Source organism: Lepisosteus platostomus, chromosome 14 (assembly GCF_059453375.1).
Source record: "Lepisosteus platostomus isolate fLepPlt1 chromosome 14, fLepPlt1.hap1, whole genome shotgun sequence".
Classification (NCBI taxonomy): Eukaryota; Metazoa; Chordata; class Actinopteri; order Semionotiformes; family Lepisosteidae; genus Lepisosteus; species Lepisosteus platostomus.
Window position 1 is genome coordinate 4842029 of NC_142624.1, and position 20161 is coordinate 4862189.

The 20161-nt window shown below is 42.6% G+C and overlaps 1 protein-coding gene across 5 annotated transcripts in view; it reads left to right on the forward strand.

The window, feature by feature from the left end:
* Positions 1–19575, forward strand: part of raph1a (Ras association (RalGDS/AF-6) and pleckstrin homology domains 1a) — a 134547-nt gene extending 114972 nt beyond the window's left edge. For all 5 annotated transcript variants that reach the window (XM_088606653.1, XM_088606652.1, XM_088606654.1 and 2 more), the window contains 5 exons: positions 1055–1165; positions 7199–7297; positions 7791–7911; positions 9123–9265; positions 14997–19575. In XM_088606653.1, the coding sequence (XP_088462779.1) occupies positions 1055–1165; positions 7199–7297; positions 7791–7911; positions 9123–9265; positions 14997–17117 (2595 nt within the window). In that variant the 3' untranslated portion in view covers positions 17118–19575. The remainder of the gene's footprint in view (positions 1–1054; positions 1166–7198; positions 7298–7790; positions 7912–9122; positions 9266–14996) is intronic.
* The last annotated feature ends 586 nt before the right edge of the window (positions 19576–20161 follow it).

Consider the following 20161-nt stretch of genomic DNA (forward strand, 5'->3'; position numbering starts at 1 on the left):
TCCATTCCATTTTCACTTTGTTTCTCAAGGTTTTCCTATTTTTCCTTAATGAGGACTGTGTACATTATTTGAAGCATTAGAATGCTTAGCACTTTTTAAGGGGGACTTCAGTGCTATTTTTATATTTTGGGGTTACAAAGAATCAGCATTTCAAACCACAAGAAAAGTAAAATGTACACAGTAATGTGTAAAACCTCCAATTTACATCTCAAAATAGATTAAATTTCCAGGTACGGGCAGCGGCATATACAAGTTTGTGACAACATGGAGACTCAGGGTAATTTCACAAAGTCACGATTTTGTGCTTACTTCGAAATTTGTAAAATGTTTCTATACCGGTAATGAATTTATTTTGTTACCGAGACTTAACAACTGGTCTGAGAAATTGGGACTGCGGTTCCCCTTTAAGCGAAAGAAATAATAGTTGAATACAAAGTGCCCCCAAATTTGAAGGAACTCCTTTCTGGTTTCACAAACAACTTCTGCTGGTTTGTTGGTGGTGTAGATAGTTACAGTTACAGACGTCTCTCTTTAGAAGCTTAACTAAAACAAACAGCCTTAGGATCTAAATGATGACTCAAAAGTGAATGATAGCTGCCTGAATACAAATGAGTACAAAATAATGGACTACCCTCTACACAAATGCTGTCTGCTTTACAATGTCTAACAGCCTGTTGCAGAGATTCTAATGGAGTCTGTTGTTCATATTGAACTCTAGGACCAATGTTTCTCACAGTAACTCCAACCAGATTTTCTCAGCTTCCAACTTCTGAACATAGCAAACCCTCTCCTGAATTGTAACCCAAGTAGTGCTGTAAAAGTCATTTTCACTTTTTCATAGTGCTGGAAATGTACTGTATAGAAAAGGCATTTTTGATAAGTTTCAGCTTTCTGGTATGGAAGATTATTTGTATGGGTCAAATAAGATTTCTTAACAATTAGGAATCACAAAAATGTGGGAACGAAATACTTCTGTTGCTACATGTGCTGTTGAAAGTGTTCAAGTTGACTCCTCAGTATTCAGTATTTCCCAACCTCTCTCTCACTCTTGCAGGTCTCAAGGGACTTGGTCTGTTTCCTTCAGCTGGACCATGTCAACGTCTATTATGGACAGGACTATCGCAACAAGTACAAAGCACCCTCTGACTACTGCCTGGCCCTCAAGGTACTTTTCACAGGCTTTTCAACTTTCGAAAAAACAGACGAATTCCAAGTCATGTTCCTCTTTATGTCCTTATAATAATGAAAGACCACACCAGATATTATGGTTACTTATTGAAGGTTTTGCTATAAGCTTGTGGGGAAAGATATGATCCAGAATCTATTCCCAAGTCTTCCTCAGGGAGAATCTTTATCCCAGTCCTTTCAGAAAAAGCAGTTTTGATTTTGTCTCGCTCCAAGTTTTTGAATAATTTGATAGTGGCGTGTTTGTTTTCTGAGGACTTACTGTAGTTCCTCAAAAAACATGGTTCAGAAGTTTAAATTACTTTAAACCCTAATTATAGCTCATCCAGATCCCCTTGTCTCAATGCAGGGCTTTTTTTATTTGTAATAATACTAAAATGAATATCCTAGCTGTGCATATCCCTGGCTGTGGGTAGATCTACATCATCTTTTGGCGAGACTGTCCTGTGTTAAATGTTGTTAAATCTTCAGAGCAAAGGTATTCATTCAGACTTAACTGGGCAACCTGATTTTATTAAAGTTACAGGACAAATGACTTAAACTGAAGGAGTATTTTAATGTATTCTTCAGCCAGCATTGCTATTTTTCTGTTAGGTTCTTCTCATCCTGGTTACTGTTTTCTCTGGGCAAATTTTGCTCCCTCTTCGGAAGAGAATTCTCTCCCAGATTCCATTTCATGATGAGTGTGATAGTTGACCTACAGGATTTAAATCGCTGACTTATTTCGCAACAGCCTCGGTAAAACAGCAATGAGCTGTGCTGTGACAGCTTTTAATTGCACAAACTGAGGAAGCATTACCGCTCCTGTCTGCCCTCTCTGTGTTGTTGATTTTTATTCGTCAGCCGTATGTAAAAGTGTGAGAAACGTTCTATTCTGTTTTGAGGCTGAGTGTCCAAAGAGGAAAGTCTCTCTATTAATTATAATTATAAAAACAGTCCATGTAGAATATTTCGTTCTTAAGATGATTCACAATAAATCAAAAGCAAGCAGGCATAGAAAGCCCAAGTGTAACCCAGTTAAGAACATACAGTAAGTCTGGTAACAAGAAAGAGGAGGCATTTTTGGCCTATCTTGACCTTTGGTACTGTAGATGGCAGCTACATAATCCAAGAATATCAACATATTTTTCTTGAGATAAACCAGTGTTTTGTCTTTAATAACATGGCTGGGTAGTCCGTTCCATATTCCCACAATCCTGTATCCAAAAAAATTTATCCTATTCTCGTGTTCAGATGTATTTCCTTGTAATTTCCTCTTGCGACAAGTTGAACACTCTGACACGGGTCCTCTCGTAAAAGTCTCTGTTTTGAGACAAAAATTATTCGGAATGTATCTGGATCCCCTTCTCTGGACAGAGCCCAGAGCAGCAATATCTGTTTTTGTAATGTGTTGAAACAAATATGCACAGTTTTCTGCATAGTCTTACTAGATATTTGTACAATTTGAACATACTATCCATTGATTTACATTCTACGCTTTTAACTACTGTATACCTTGTCCAGAAGAAATACATTTTAAAACGAGCATATACTTTGTTTTTATTGCAGTACCCTGTACTTGTCTACATTAAATATCATCTGCTAGGCACTATACATATTGTGCACTATTATACAAGACTCAAGTTGTGTGTGATCATCCAATAGCAGGGAGGTTCATTGTTAATGGACTTTCATCACCCCAAAGGTGTGAATATTCACACTCACACTGGACTGCAGTATGACCGTTACATAATGATCATGATTATGATGTCCATTTTTATGTGCCAAAAACGGCAAAACAAGTAGGGATAATTGTAATTATCAAGTATAAGATGATGTCCTACCCCAAAAACTGGTTCTGTCAATAACATTAGATAGTCCTTCTCTTCTAAAAAGTTACAACTGCTAAACTCATTTTCATAAACCGGCACAATTCAATGTGAGAAAGAAAAATGTAACATTAGATGTGTCATATTTGCCCTCAAAACGACAGGAAACGTGTCTTTAAAGATTACAAGGTTTCCATTGAAAATTCCAATTAGAATCTTGTTAGCTTGATGAAGCCTGTTGATGCTCTTCAGTGGGGCCGTCTTTAGATACCAATGTGAGTAACACTTTATCCAGAACTTGCATAAGGGACTTTCACTGAACGTCGCTACACTTTCATGGTTCTGATTTTTGTTCTGCTTCAGGAAAATGCTGATGGGATTAGTTAGATATGCTGTGAACATATCTAACATATTAGTTAGATATGCTGTGAACAAGCCAAACTGTGCCCTCAAAGTATTATTCGGACTAACTTTTTACCTCCATCTTCTGCAGAAATCTCGTTACTCAGGATGCTGTGGGTTTGAAACTATGGAGAAAAATACGATTTCTTTTAAAAGTTTCTGAAAGTTGGTCCTATTTTATGGAGCTCAAGGCCTTTTCAAATGTTATCCCAACCACCTACTGTACGTTTCTGAGAGTGATACAGCCAGTTACAGTATGTAGGCTTTTTAAGCCAGTGCTTTTGGTGGATGGCTGGTTTTTACATTGATGCATAGAAGCCCTGCTTTTCTGCCTTGATAGCAGGAAAATGGCAAAAGTTTATTTTTGACAAAATACATGCAGGCCTCATTACCAACCAAGGAGATTTTCCGTGTATAAGTATCTTCATACAGTAGCTGTACCAGTCTGACTGAGCTCTATCAAGTTGTTGTGCAGTAACACGAAGGAGCCACTAGGGGGACCCGGTCATTCTTGGTGGAGAAGCGAAAAAAAGCATCTCTCCTGTTAGTCAGGTACTGAGCTTTGCAACCTTCCCTCTGCCTGGTGTGCGTATCTGTCAGACTGACACCTCGGTCTTGTTCTGCGAGGAGAGTGGCAGGCTGGCTGTGTCAGCAGGTGGGTCAGTGTGCGCTCGAGGTGATTTCTGGGGTGGGGGCAGGAGACTGGCGAACTGTCCTTTGTTCCTCCGGTGCAGACTGAAGCATGGTGACACTGGCTGAATGAGAATGAGGGAAGGTGTCTTGTATCGTATGAAGCAGGCAGTTTTGGCAGCTTATCCTTAGCCTTGATGCATCTCTGACAATGGAAGTTTTTTTTTTGGCTTATTTTCTTCTTATCGGGGGCAGAGCACAAGTTAGCAAAATTATTTTAGGTGTCTTAATTTCATCCGGTAAAGGGAAAAAAAAAACAGCAATTTGAAAAAAGGCATGGAAAAATGAAATGTATCCTCAGCCTGTTTGTTGAGCAGGTTGTGGTCCTGCACTGCCATCTAGTGGGAAGGAAGGATATACTGCGGGACCTTCTGTGGATTTCATTCAGGTAGGGTTGGGTTGCTCCGTCTTTGCCGACTCTGGATCCGGAGCAGCTCCGGCTTCCAGCCTGGCTGTGGAGCCGATTAGGAGCCCCAGCTGCGACTCCAGTCTTGAGCTTGAGTGATGTGGTGCAATAACCAGTTGATTAGTTGCAGTGGTAACGTGGGGAGTTAAGCTAGAGATGGATAATCCTGTGAAAGACCCCCACCATTGTGTTGTCTTGGTGTGCCATATCTTACAGTGCTCTCAGTATATACCACGTCCTCTACAAGTGTGGGTTATTGAATACTCAGTAGTTCAAATAGGTAGCTGCGTCAGCATGCATAGGCTGCAAAGCAACGCAACGTTTTGGCTTTGGAGCCTTCTTCACACCCGAAGAAGGCTCCACAGCCAAAACTTTGTGTTTTTTTTTCTTCCCTTTTCAGCATGGAATAAACCTTTACTTGTTCCTTTGAATACTCGGTGCGAAGTATGGAAATACAAAGCCCTTTTTTCTTCCATTACTGAAAAATGCCAGGCCTATGCTAGTTGGATTTTGGGTTCAAGTCATTCATTCCTGATGCGGCTCAGCTCCAGGCTCCAGAGTCCAGGCTCCGGAACTTGGGAAGCCCCAGCTCCGGCTTCGCTCTGGCTCTGAATCCGGATTCAGCTCCAAGGGCTCCAGACCCAGAGCTCGGCCAGCCCTACAGTCTAGTGCTGTGCAGACTCCCAGGCCTGAGCCCGGAGGCCCAAACTCCTGCTGGGTTTCATTTCGGCTTGTTACTCAACTGGAGACTTAATTGAGCCCGCAAGGTATTGTTTTCTGTTCGAAAGTTGAAGTTACTTAAGGAAACGCCAGTAGTTAAAAGACAATTTCCAAAATGTGTAAGAGACACAAAAACAGGAATTTGAATGAACAAATCCTGGTATTCCATTAAAATAAGGAATCGGCTCTGAAGCTGAAAGCCACCTGACCTGATCTTGGTACAATACAACCAGGCTCATTTAGGATTTTATTAGTTCCAAATGAAGTGCAAAATTGCATAAATGGATAGACTACGAAGAGCAGACCTACCAGACGCCTTTTTTTTTGCTCCATGGAAGCTCTCATCTCTCGGAGATTAACCGCACAAATTAAACGGAATGTTTTATCCACTCCATATACAACCCAGGAGGAAAGATTTCTGGAGTTTGTGACCTAGTGCAGTATGTTACAATACATCTAGAGTTTCCTAAAGCGAGAGGTTTAAACATCCCGGTAAAATTGTAGATGATGGTCCTTTTCACTTTTCTCAGTGCACGTAACTGGCAGCAGAACTAAGAGGTAGAAAACCTTCAATTTGTAGTTTAGCTGCTGAAACTGTTTCTAACAGTGGATACTAATCCCTCTTCTGGGGGTATAATGTTTCTGATGGTGCCAAACGATGCATGCGTGTACTGGGGTGTAGAGAGGGCTCCGTTGAAGCAATATTTCTCCTGGGCTCTGAGCAATACTTCAGGGTCTTTACAGCTGGTGACATTAAAGACTTTTGTGATTTGCTGGCATGGTGTCTGTGCTACATTTCAGCACAGAAATCTCTCTTTGGCCTATTGAACAAGAAAGAGCTGTTGCTGTTGGCTTTAATCTGAAGGGCAGATTAAAACAGTAGCACAGCTGTGGGTCAAGTAGGAATAAAATCAAAGCCATACCAGTTGACAATTACTGCTGTTTGACCATGACCTATAGCTACATGTAGGTCTGAGCTCTATAACACAATAATTTTGGATCTTGGGACTCATTTGAGTTGTGTGTCTATTTAAATTACTTAGTAGAGGATCACATTTAGGAGCAATTAATGCAGGAATATAGGTGATACCAAAAGGTTCACAAACTTATTTTCACCACTGGGTACTTAAGATGCTGTAGGACATCCAGACTGAACTGAACATGTAATATTGCTTGCAAAATTGCAACCATTGGTGATGAATGTCATGTTTGTGTCTTAAAAATGATTTCTTTAAAACTAAGATTCCTGGTTTAGACAACTTGGTCTTAGAATTTGGTTCTTTCATAATGTCTTAATTGACCCATGTGAACAAGCACCATCACTGAAACATGAGACTCGTATAAAGTCGTTTATTTTAAAGCTTACACAATTTCAAGAGTTTGAAAGGAGACTCGACTTTCTTTCTACTCTTCAACAACACCTTAAAGTCAAATTTGCAATAATTTGATGGTGTTTCGCCCTGATTCATTGATAGGAATCACATATGCGTTCATAGAAAAGCCACAAACGAAAGTGTGTCACCTTCCCTTAGGAAATCTATCAGCCTGCTGAACTCACTGCTGAAGAGAAATGTGATATTAGCATTGAAAGGATTATGTTACTTTTTAATCAACGTATTCCACTGTGCACAAACTATCCTGCCATATGATTTACTATAAGTGAGCAGTGGGCCCATGTTGGAAAATGAACCCCTTAACTTAAGAGGGGGATATAAGTTTGTCTTTTGTGATATTCAGTCAATTAAATATGCTTTTCCAGTTGTGAAATTCACACAGGATGGCCCACGCTTCACTGCTTGTCTAACAAGATGCAGTACTCTGCCTGAGTATAGACAGGCTGCCCCAGTTCCCTTCAGTTAGAGATCCCAGATGTCATTGTCTAAAATGGATCTAACCTATGCTCAGTGCTTTCGTCTTCCTCTTAAAGACTAGCTTTATTGTTTGACAGTAGTCCGATGCTGAGTTAATGGCTCTCTTTTCTGTGCAGCATCCGCAGATTCAGAAGAAGTCTCAGTACATCAAGTACCTTTGCTGTGATGACGTCAGGACTCTCCATCAGTGGGTCAATGGGATCCGTATCGCCAAGGTAACTGCATCTTTCCAGCAGTCTCAAGTGGTCCAGCTTCTCTGGGAACACCCATGCAAATGTAATTCATGATGAAACCTTAACAATGTGAAATAATTCAAGTAGGGAGCTGCGTCAGCATGCGTAGGCTGCAAAGGAACAAGTAAAGGTTTATTCCATGCTGAAAAGAGAAGAAAAGAAACTCAATGTTTCTTCTCTTTGCAATGTGAAATACTTACAGGTATCTATCAACTTATTAGATGCTGTACACTGGGTATTGTTAACCCCTCTGCAAAGTTTATCTGCTGTTCGCTGGAATTATTCAGTGTTCAAGGTGTCAGAAAACCTTGAAAAGCATTTTTGTTCTACAGTTTAAAAAAATTACATTTTTTGAACCAGATGAATTAGTGAACGAACTGAAAAGAAGAATCGTCTGGGGAAGTGAAGAATGCCTCTTCTGCTGTTAAGTTGGGCTGCTGCTTTGTTCTGAATCTTGTCTGCTGTGGCTTCGCAGTATGGAAGGCAGCTGTATGTGAATTACCAGGAGGCCATGAAGAGGACTGAGGCTGCTTATGACTGGTCCTCCCTCTCCAGCTCCAGTATGAAATCCGGCTCCAGTTCCTCCAGCTTGCCAGGTGAAGCCTCTAAGCACCATCCATTTCCCATTTCCACCACAGCACTGTCAGTTAGCTGACATGTGAAGAGAAGTAGAGTAGTTTATTGCCCTATGTACACGTACATTGGAGTTCTTTTAGAAGTGTACAAGTGTGCTGAACAAAATCCTGTTTTTCAGTTTTCTCATCAATATGAGTGTCGTTTGATGTTAAGAGATAAAATGTCTTCAGCATTCCTAATGTTATGCATTAAGAATCTGCAAAAAGATAAGTGAACTTTTTCCTGCAGTAGAAAAGCCAATTCTTTCACACCACAGGATGTGCAAAAACACCTAGAAAAGTTGTGCTCAAACATACTTCTAGAAACGGAAGAAGAGAGAGAACTCTATACTTCTGTTTCAGCACTTTCATATATGATGGAACTATATGGGTCATTCAGGTCATTCCTTAAGATATCCTGAAGTAATCACTGAATAAGGCAACCTCCTGTACAACTTCCCATGACCAAAATATCCATAAATCCAGCATTGTTTTCATCATCACTTTCAATCCACTAGTATCAGATACTGTCAAAAATATTCCTCTCTGCTGTTACATTGCTGCTGTGAGCCATGTACAAAACATTGATTTTTCTGTCAAGTCTTGCTCACCTCCTGTGGTAAATATTACTTTGCTTGAGTCAACCAGCATGTTGCACCGGAACAACCTGCTGAAATGCAGCTGTCTGCCATTACCTGTGGCTAAAAGAACACATGTATAAATGAGAGACTATCAGCCTCCTTAAGTGTTTCGGTTTAAGTTTCACGACTTCGGATTTATAATGTCTTAACGGTACTTAAGTGTAGCAGTTGGGTATTATCCCACAATAAGGAGATAGAAGGGCATCTCAGAACTAACCAGCTGTTCATGAGTCTCGATTTGACGTTTTCATGGTTAGAACTGATTATCAGGTTAATTAGAACGTTCCACGTCATCTGTGAATTCCATAGGCGTTGGAGAAATTAAAACTGCTTACTCACAGTCCTGACAGTCAGCAATCAACAAGCTGCATTAAACAGGACACCATGGTTTTTTAATGGCAAAATTAGGAGAATGTCCATAGTGACTCGGCAAGAGTAGGATTCAGGCTTTATAGAAGAGAGCCCAAATGGTGTGCTTATTGCTTTGAGCTGAGCTACCATGGGGAATTGGCGATTGCTTCAGCGTGCTGACATGCACCTGCTCTCCTGCAGAGTCCCATTCCAACCACTCAAACCAGTCCGACAGCGGCGTCTCCGACACCCAGTCCTCGGGACACGTGCGTTCCCAGAGCATCGTCAGCTCCATCTTTTCCGAAGCCTGGAAACGCGGGACGCAGATGGAGGAAACCAGCAAGGTAGGCGCCCCTCCGCTCCCCTTCTCCCCAGGTCTTCACTGTCATTGACTGCAGTGGCATGAGGCCAGATGGCAGTGTGACCCCGAACCCCAAACAGAGTTTCTGTGCACCACTTGAGGAGCATGAGAACCACACACGCGGACCGTCATCGCTGCCTTTTAGATGAGCTCCCAGTACCACACCAGTCGAAGAGAACCCCAATTGGTCCAGGTCTCAAATCCTAAATTTTAAGGTCATCGTACTGTATATACAAAAACCCAGGGATTTTCAGGAGCTTGGGAAAGCACAACAAGCTGGGCTGACATTTGAATCTAGAGAATTCCCATTAGGGAAAAACTCCCACTGACTTGTTTTACAACCAGGTGTCATTCTATACAGGAGGCAGTAGGCAACACTGTCATAATAATTATTGCTTACATTTAAATTGCGCTTTTCTGGACACTCCACTCAAAGCGCTTTACAGGTAATGGGGATCCCCTCCACCATCACCAGTGTGTAGCTCCCACCTGGATGATGCGACAGCAGCCATAGTGCGTCTGTACACTCACCACACACCAGCTATTAGTGGGGAGGAGAACTGAGTAATGAAGCCAGTTCAGTGATGGGAATTATTAGGAGGCCATGATTGGTAAAAGCCAGGACACTGGGGTTAATACCCCTACTCTTTTCGAGAAACGCTATGGGATCTTTAATGACCTCAAAGTCAGGATCTCTGTTTTACATCTCATCTGAAGGACGGTGCTTTTTACAGTATAGTGTCCCCATCACTATACTGGGGCTTTAGGACCCACAGGGTGAGCGCCCCCTGCTGGCCCCACTAACACCTCTTCCAGCAGCAACCTTAGTTTTTCCCAGGTGGTCACACGTCCAGGTACTGGTCAGACTCACAGCTGCTTAGCTTCTGTGGGCTGCCAGTTGTGAGTTGCAGGGTGATATGACTGCTGGCCATATGGCCATACCACCCTGCAGTTTAATAAACTGTAAAATGTCGAAGTTCTTTTACCGAAAATTACCTCTTTCTGTGGATGAGAAGGTGCAGGAAGGGCTAACAGTAGGGTTTTCACACCAAGACATTTGCATGAAAATGAGCATTGAGCATTGAGTTCTGTTTGGAGTAGATGGGTGGTGCATGTAACAAGACATTTCAGTGTTCCCTAACCCTATAGTGGCCTGACTGAGGATTTTTCACATGAATTTTGTGAAATGACCAAATTTATTCTGTGCTTACAAAGTCTACTCAAATATCTATTGTGTGAAAACTGTACGCCATGGTTCACTATTTGTTAACACACAGATAGCACTGGGGAGCATATTCCTATGAACGATAATTGTATACCCCAACATGTCCCGCAGTGTGATTTGATGTCCAAAATTGTCAGGAGACCTGCTAGCGGGTCTGTAGTTCTATATTTTTTTACAACGTAGTTCTTTATGTAATACATCAACTGTTACACATTTACATGAAAGGTCTGGCAAACTACTTCAATCAAATGGCACTCCTAGCACCCAAGCCAAAAGCTTCTCTTGATTTTTTTTCAGAGCAAATGCACTCTGGCTTCTACTATATGGTGCACAAATTCTTTGGTGTGGGGACAGTTTTCACTCTGTTGTCAGCGATATGCAGCTGTAATGAATTTCAGAATACAATCTTGTGCTAAATATTCAATATGAAGGATATTGTGTGTTTGAAGAGGGTTTACATTCCTCTCTAAGGTATTCAGATGCAATATTGTATCATTATCTAATTAGATAAGGAGTCTAGAGGTAAATTGGGGTTAATTAAACAGGATCTGGTGTTCCTAGAACTATTGCTTGAAATGCAATGCTTTACTTTTCCTCTGGAGCCAACATATAAAACCTTAATCATAGATAATCTTAACAGATTCATAGCTATCTACAGATAAATCAGTTTTTTAAACCTCCCACAAAGTGTTGTAATTTCTGTTAACAATTTTACTGTATCCTCAATTTAACTCTCTCATCAGCACATGTGAAGCCTGGTTTTTCTGGATGTGTTTTTGGCATTGAAGTATGAGATGTTCATATGTTTATGCATCAAGATTGCATTTACAACTGTGTGGTGACAGTGTTTAACATGCTACTCTATTCCCAATTGATGTATTTGGCCCTCTGAATGCTCTTCTGTTTTTTTTCCCTCAGTGTTCTGCATCAGTTCATAGTTTTTATCAGTTTGACCTTTTCTGTAGGAAGCATCTTGTAGGACTGACTGACTTTTTAGTTCAGGTCCTGGTTAATTTGTGCATATGTCTGTCCGTTTTCTTTAAATTAGGGTTGCACTGATCGCCAAAAGAAATATCAGGATGCATGAATCGGCCATTTTTTTTTCTTGCATGTAAGTGGACAGGAGAAAAAAAACACAGAACCTCCGTCTCCAGTAATCATGTCTGTGTTTCATGGAAAAAGCTGCCAAACATTGTTGAAAGAGAAATCTGCTGCATCTTCCAGAGCATTTGCCATGTGTGTGAATTGAATGATATACAGTACACGTTTGTTTTTAGTTCTGAGCGGTCATGCTTCTGGCAGGGGCCGTGTTGGAAAAAGTCTTTCGCTTCATGTGTCTTACGTCCACTTTTCTCCTGTTGCCTCGTCTATCCAGGGGTCGAAGGTCAAGCCACGCACGCCTGTGCTCCTGTGCACTGGGTCGGATTAAGGTTAGGTGGTGTTCAGCCCTGCCAATGTGACACAGTTGAGTTGAATGTAACCACACACCTGAAACCAACTAACCTCGTACCTTGTTACTCTAGCTTTAATTCTTAATTTCTGAATGTGGGTTACTGTGAGGTGATGTATCTTAATTAACTAGAGTCAATCCACATCACGCTTTGTTGTTGATTGGTCTTTTCTTTTGCTTTGTCGTTGTTCCGAGCACCTAACAAGGGATGACAGCTAAGTTCCAGAGCTGCCTTTTCTCAAATTTATTACAGAACGTGTAGCCGGTACACTTGTAGCTGTGTACTACAGCCCGGTAACTGGCCATCATTGGAACTAACAGAAAAACGGAGCCTCCCATTTGTATATATTTGATCTTGGAACTTCCCTGTCACCTCATGTATTAATCCAGTTTTCCTCTTTATTCCATTCTACCTTACAGCTCTCATATGGGATTATACTTTCAGGTCAAGAGAACCTGGTTTTGTGGAGGTGACGATAAAAAACTGTACTACTAACGTTATGTATGGGAGCTGGCATTGTGAATATTTTGCTCCCAAATGCGTTCTTTACTTTTGAATTTGTACTTCTGTTCTAGGAGCAAAAATTATTTGGAAACACATTGAATGGATTGTATAGCAGTGCTGTACAGGTTATAGTCCTTTATACGGTAGTCTAACAATTGCAATTAGTAAAAAATATTGCTTGCAATATGCAGTTTTAAATTTGAAAATTATTATTTCTCTATGGTAATTAGCTTATAACACTTGTTTATTAGTATACCTGTGTAGAATTGCTTAATAATATTGAGGTAGAATACAACATCATTGAAGAGGGTGAGTCTTCTTGTTTACTGGAGTGCAGAACTGGATAATTCAATTTTAATGTGCACTTTTTAGCAAGCTGACAGTTTTGTACAGTACCACTCGTATACTACACAACTGAAGTAAAAAAGCCTAGTTTTCAGCACAGTAAGAGAACCTGAATAAACAGATTGATCTCCTATTAAGTGTTAGACTGTTAATCATGCAATACATCTATAAAATGATGTGGAGTTACCCTTCAGTGCCTTAAACATGAGCAGGAGAAGTTTATAAAGAAGTCTGTTCTATACTTTACTGGGAACAAGTGTGGTGTCGTGAGGATGGGAGTTATGTGTTCATGTTTAGCATATGAATTGCAGAATTCTGGCCACACTGAAGCCTATTTAGTACCTTAGAAGGTACTCCAATAATTAAGGCATTACAGTTTTCTAACCTTGTTAAATTAAAGGCATGACTCAGTATTTAAGCATTAGATAGAATAAAAGTCTTAAACAAATAATGTTAAATGCCTTTGCATTCAACATTAATGCAAGAAAGGAATGCCACAAGAGTATCTGACATGTTCTTCAAATGTCAAACCTTTTGTTGGCTTCAGCACCGTGAATAACAGCACTGTAGTCACCAATTTTGTGACCAGAACAGAGAGTGGCCAGAGTGGTCTAGATTGTCAGGCCGGTGTTGTATATCAGGGTTAGATCACACGAGAGCTGTGTATGTTCTGGCAGTTTAAGGGTTGAAGGAAGAGGAGAAGGGAATGCCTTTAAGATAGTGCTGTTGAGTCCATTTCTTTCAAGCTTTGGTGTCTGTGAATGTGTAGGGAAAAGTGTGTGTGTAACCTTTTTTTAACAATGTTCTACAGTCTCAGCCAAAATCCATTATGAAAAGTAGAAGTGTGGGATAATGTTTCTGCGCCTTTGAGTAACCTGTTTTTATTTTTCTGGTGATTAAATGTGCTTTTCTGCACTTTGTAAAAGGAAAGTCCAGCATTCCTCTCTTCCTGTAAAAGAGAAGAATCACAAATTGAACGAAGGCAGGGAAGGACAACTGTCAAATATGCAGGATGAATAAGGATGGATAACTTGAGCTGAAAAGTTCATCCATTAAAGGAGCACTCCTGTGAAGAGTGAAGACTCATGGTGCTATAATGCTTTGTTCATTCATAAATACTTCATAAAGTATTAGCATCACCAGTTTTCTTCATCTGGACCCACATAAATGTTGGATTTATTGGTTCTTCGTATTTTTAGCTTGACACACACAGCAACATGAAACATTCTTTTTCCAACACTCCAGTAATGTTACAATATATGATATGTACTGTAAACGGTTAACCTGTATCCTAAACCTGTTACTAACGCTATCTAGACTCTGGACTCAAATCACTCCAATAGCATAAAATGTACCTTTCTGATCTGTCACCATTCTCTACCTGTCTCTAGATGAACGATGATTTTCCAAATTGCATATGCCAGCATTCTATTTATTGTGCCGTGTGTGAGTGGTTTACATGTGTGACTCATAGATTATTTCTATAAAGAAAACATTTCCTGCTTGCGATATACCTCATATTTTGTAAGATGTGTATGTTTGCATTTGAATTGACTTTTTAAAAGTAACCTTTAAACACTTTTTGAATATTGAAAACCACAGTGACAGCACCGTCACAGATCTTTGACTAGCAAAATGTACAGTACTCATACTTCTTTCCCAAAAAGCAGCTTCTGCAAATTATTGCAATGATGTGTAGTTTAAGGGTTTTTCAAACTTAGACTCCACCCAGCCTGTAAATTGGACAAATGTCATTGAACAGGAGCAGTGGAGCACTAATGCACAAAAGCACAATATCACAGGAAAATGTTTAAAAACTTGAGTCAGGACCACTGTTCAGCTGGGACCAATGTCTCATGTTGCACAAGTGAAGCTAGTATGTTGCCTGGTAATTTTTTTCCCCGTTTTCTCTTTTTTTGCGTTGTATTTTAATAGCTTTCTCACTTTTCTGGTATACCTTTTAAACCGTTAGGTAAATCAGTCAAACAAATACAATCTTTTTGTGGTATTTTAGCGTCTTACAAATATAACCATGGAATGAATCTACAGTATTTTTATTTTAGTAACGGTATTTAACATTCTGGTCTACTTTGATTTATGGTTATTTTTTTACCTGCGGGCAGGAGAGGAATTCTTCTCAGGACTCGGGCTTTGCCTGATGTTTTGTTTTCTTTCTTTTCCTTTTCCAGGTGAGGCTGGACTCCATCAGCCGACCATATCTTCCTCAGTTGCCCCAAGTTCCCCCCCAGATGCGGATAAGTATTTCCCACGTGTCCCCACAGCCCTCCCCTCCCCCCCCTCCTCCTCCTCCCCCTCCGCCTCCTCCCCCTCCTCCGCCCCCCAACCCGGCCCAGCAGGCGAACCCTCTGATGTTTGCAAAGTACAGCACCATCACCCGGCTGCAGAACGCCGCCGCCTCGCAGGGGGGCAACCACTTCAAGCCGCCCTCGCTGGGCCCCCCAGTTCCTCCCGCCGCCACCTTGCAGCCCACAAAGTCCCACGTCACCATCCCCGCGGGAGCCAACATGCCCCCGCCTCCTCCGCCGCCCCCGCCGCCTCCCCCTCCGGTGCCCGGCTCGGCCATGGCCGTGTTGAAGCCAGGGCCGCCCAGCCCAGCCCTACCGCAGTTCACGCCCCCTCCTCCACCTCAGAAACAGCAGTCCCACCTGCAGAGCAATGGTGTCCCTCCGGCCCAGCTCAAGTATCAGCCCTTAAGTAACAATGGCCTCCAAGCGGTCCTGGCTCAGAAGTTCCCAAGCATTCCCCAGGATATTATTACCCCCATCCATCAGTCGGAGCCTCCCCCTCCTCCCCCTCCCCCTCCTCCCCCACCTTTACCTCCCCCTGCACCAGCTCCCCCCCCCCCTCCCCCACAGGTCCCTGCCCCACCAGCCCCAGCCAAACTCTTCTTTGGGGGATTCCCCCCGCAAACCGCCCCCAAACCTCCCGGCCCAGGGGTGACCCTGCCGACTTCCCCGGTGTCCCCCGTCGCCCCTCAGCTGCCCGCCCCGGCCCCTCCCCCTGCCCCTCCGATAAAGAAGCAACAGAGCTTCTCCGCCGCTCATCCCCAAAGCCAGCCTCCACCCACCCTTCCAAAGCAGCACAGCTTCTCTTCTAAGGCGCCTCCCATGTCCACCCCTATCTCTCCAACCCCTTCCTTAGTTAAGCAGATTGCAAACCAGTTCCCAGGTTCCCCACCCTCAGGCGTGCTGCAGCCCGAGCCTAAAGCACCGCCCCCTCCATCTCCACCCGCGGTCAAGGCCAAGCCCAAGTGGCAACCCAGTGGGCCGACTCAGCCCACCCAATCTCCTGACTTTCCTCCTCCGCCACCGGAAAGCAGTCTGGCCTTCCCACCCCCACCTCCGCCCCCTCCCATGCCAACTCCGGCTCCCCCTCCCCTCCCCCCTCAGGCAAAATCCGGGTCTCCGGTCAAGAAATCTTCCAAGACGTCTAGCCCTAGTGGCAAGAAGCCTCCACCGACGCCCCAGCGCAACTCCAGCATCAAGTCCAACTCTTCAGCCGAGTACCACGAGTCCAAGAAAGTCGAGAACCTGGTTAGCAAATTCGGTCAGCCTTCCGAATCGCCCTCGCCTTCCTCTTCGGGATCTCCTTCCAAGGACTTGTCCGCTGGACCCCCGGCTCCCCCTAAGCCGGGAAAGCTGAATCTCTCCAACCTGCCCATGTTTCCGCAGGGCAAGGGTGGACCTGCCAAGGAGCCCACATCCGACTTCCCCTCCCCTCCTTCCGATTACGACTACTTCCCCCCTCCGCCTCCGGATTCTGAGCTCCTCCCGCCTCCCCCCGCTGACCCTCCAAGCGGGACCCCCAAGGTGGCTGTGGTCAACCCTCAGCCCCAGGCCTGGAACAAGGCCTCGCTGAAGAAGACGCCCCCGCCCACGTTACCCAAGCGCAACGACAGCACCCGCCTGACCCAAGGGGATGTCCCCGAGCCGCCCACCACCCCTCCGCCCCATCAGCAGGCTCCTCCTCCCGGCTCGCAGGCTCCCACCTCGCCCAAAGGAAACCTGAGCGTCCAGCCCAATTTTCTGGCCGACCTTAACCGGACCCTGCAGAGGAAGTCGATCACAAGGCACAGCTCCCTCTCGTCCGCGCGAATGTCCAAGTTGGAGCCCGCTGCCACGATGGACGATATGGCTCTCCCTCCCCCTCCTCCAGAGCTGCTCCTCGACCAGCAGAAGCAGGGCTCTTACATGTCGGGCAACATCTCAGGCTATGCAACGTTACGGCGGGGACCACCCCCCGCGCCCCCGAAACGGGACCAAAGCACCAAACTCACCGGAGACTGGTAGACTGGCAAGACCAACGGGACTTCTGAATCAATTACCCCCAGGATGGCGCAGATAATATCCCTGTGTTTCACAGATACTCCATAGACCAAACCACCTGTCAGCTTTTCCATGATGTCTTTGTGCCGCTTGTATTGTAAAGCAATTCTAAAACACGACAACAAATATGACTTTTGTTGCAATATATTGGTACTGCATGGACTTCTTTACGGACTTGATGTAATGTGAGAAGCTTGGGAAAGGGTGCAAGACGTGGGGCAATAGTTTTAACTTTTCTATTTTATTTAATATGAAAACAATAATTTTTTTTTGTTAGAGTTTAGTTTTACAAATGCAGGGAGAAAGGTATAGCCCGTATTGATCACAAAAGTGTATGTAAAAATAACGCATTCTTCTGGAAGATGTACCTACGTATTCGCAGGGAGACTTGAGTGCTGCAAGACTGGCTTTATGGTTGAAATGGAGTGCATTTTTTTTTTTATTCTCTGCATCCTGCGCAGGTGACTAATTGGAGAGCCGTACGCTTGCTGTGAAAGGCTGATCTTGTAGATGTGCTGATGAGCTTTTTTCACTCTCCGTTTCAGTTGTTTGTTTTCCAGAAAGTGCTCAGACGTGGAACTCATCGAATGCAAAATCTGAAAGAGCCCTTTTTTGTTTTGCATATTGCACCAAAATGGTTGAGAACCTTTAACAATGTGATCACTGTACAACTGGAATGAGCATGGCTCCAATCGGATTGTTTTTGTAAAAACTGCCATTTGGAGCCAGCATAAACCATCACCGACTCCCACCTCTGCAGGCTAGGTCCATGATTGGATAGAACAGCTACTTCCCAGCTATGTCCCCGTTTCCAAATGTGACTATTCCTGTATGTATATAGCTATTCTTGTCTTTAATTGCTCACTTTGGCCTTGCTGTTCCTTAGTAACTTGTAGCCTTTTGTGCTAGGGAATGAGAATTGGGATTTCTTGTCTTAAAGCACCTATACTGCCAATATTTTTGGGTGCAGTGCACCAATTAGCTTACTGTATGTCTAAGCCTCTAATGCTGGCCAGACTCCGAGTGTACTTGCAACACATTTTGCCTTGTCAATGGGAAGGAAGTTACAATGTCCTCTCAAAAACGTTTTCTTTAGGAGGTTTTTTTCAAAGAGATCTCATGGCAATTAACAATCAGGGACCAAATCTCCCCTTGGGACAGCGATTCAACATTTGCTGAACATCTTGATGTTTTTTTTTTACCCAGTTAGATTATCCTGGAGAGTAACCTGCCTGTCAGGATCCTGTCTCAGCAAGGATTTGGCGTAAGAGTGAGTGAGGTGATGTTTTGAGAGTCGGCAATGGGAGCAGAAATGGAATAAATTTTAAATTCTGAGTATTTCCATATATTCTGGCTGAGACAATGGATTTTGGTGGGTTTTGCAATTTCAGTAGTATGAAGTCGCTTAAAGCAGGTGTCAAGATGTTAATTAAAACGTTACCTCCTAAAATGATCACATTTCATAAACTTGACTTTGCTCGTTGGTGGTTTAATACATTATGATTGAGTTTCTTCAACTGCTACAAAGAGCTCAAAGCTCTACAGATAATCAGATATGTTTTAGAGGTATATATGGTCAGTAGAAGGCAGCTGCGCATGAACTATGACTTTGTAAAGTGGTAATTTATACAAGTGAGAATTATTTACAGTAATGCTATAGTTGTTTCTATGTTTCTAAGTGGTGCACATCATTTTTCTTCTAGAGAAGTGGATAATATTAACTCTAAAATGGGGAAAAAACATTCTTGAGCATTACCTGCTAGTTATCAGACCAGTTGTTGTTTTTTTGAGAGGACGGATAACTTTTTTTAAAAATTATTGTTCAGCTCCGCATTGGTACAATTATCTTGGCTGTGCTGTAATAACCAAGTATTGAAACTGTATATCTGAGCTAGCTGGCCAAATGAGCTTTTTAAAGTCAGGAATGTCTCTGACAAATTAATGGGTAAACAAATAAACCATGTCTCTTGCATTTAAGCTCAAGATTGCAATATAAATGTTGAAAACGTACATTATGACTTCTAGATGCTTTTTTGTGGAATGCCTGATTTTTATCGGGGTTTTTTATGATGAATACCAGGTGTTAGCTTTTTTTTTTTCCTTGAAGAATAATCATTCTGCACTCTCTGTTTCTCTTGGAAAGCATTTATCCTCTCTGCGTTTTCGTACATGTTAATTGAGTGTTCGCAGCACATCCGAGAGACAGAGTGACCTGCATTCTGGGCTGCCTGCCCCACCAGAGTATGGCTTCTAGTACTAATGTCGGCTTTCAGAAGAAAACCAGGGTTGCTCTGTACAAAAAGGCAGTCACTGTCGAAATAGATCAGGTTGTGGACATCTGCTGTATAGCCTCTGCAATCATTGATGTACTGCTAAATCTTAATTATGAAAGCACATATTGCATTAAACGATGAAAACCAAATTGCAGTAGTGTACTGATACTCACTCCCATCAGTAATTCTTGGACAGCTTCATTGCAACTCTTCCTTTACTTCTGTTCTTGCTGCTGACCTGAGTTCTATCACCAATAATGCTAGTTGGAATTTATTACAAATTATTTTGGGGGACTTGGATTATCATCCAAAACCTACATACAATTTTATTTGTGGGTTGTTTTTTTTTTCAGTTTTTGTTTTACTGTGCATGAAAACCTTAATGAACAGTAAGTTGTGGGTGTCTAATACATTCCTTACTGTAGCTTAAGCAGTGTGTAGTGTTTCAGAAGGCAGATAGGGCTGGAAGATCCCAAATCCATAGTCAATGGGTATAGGGCACTTCAGATGTGGTTTGGTGAGCAAATTTGAACTCCTATCAAATGGGAAAAAACCCCTATAAATATTGGTTTGTAAAGATCTGTTCCCATGTATGTTTTATTCAGTTTTGAAAAAATACAGCAGGATCTGTCCTTTTGTGGACTTTTTTAATTTATTGGAACTTTGTAGTTTGAAGTCCCGTCCCCCCCCCCGTCCCCCCCCCAATATCTTCTGCTTTGCTGTTGCAATGTCCTT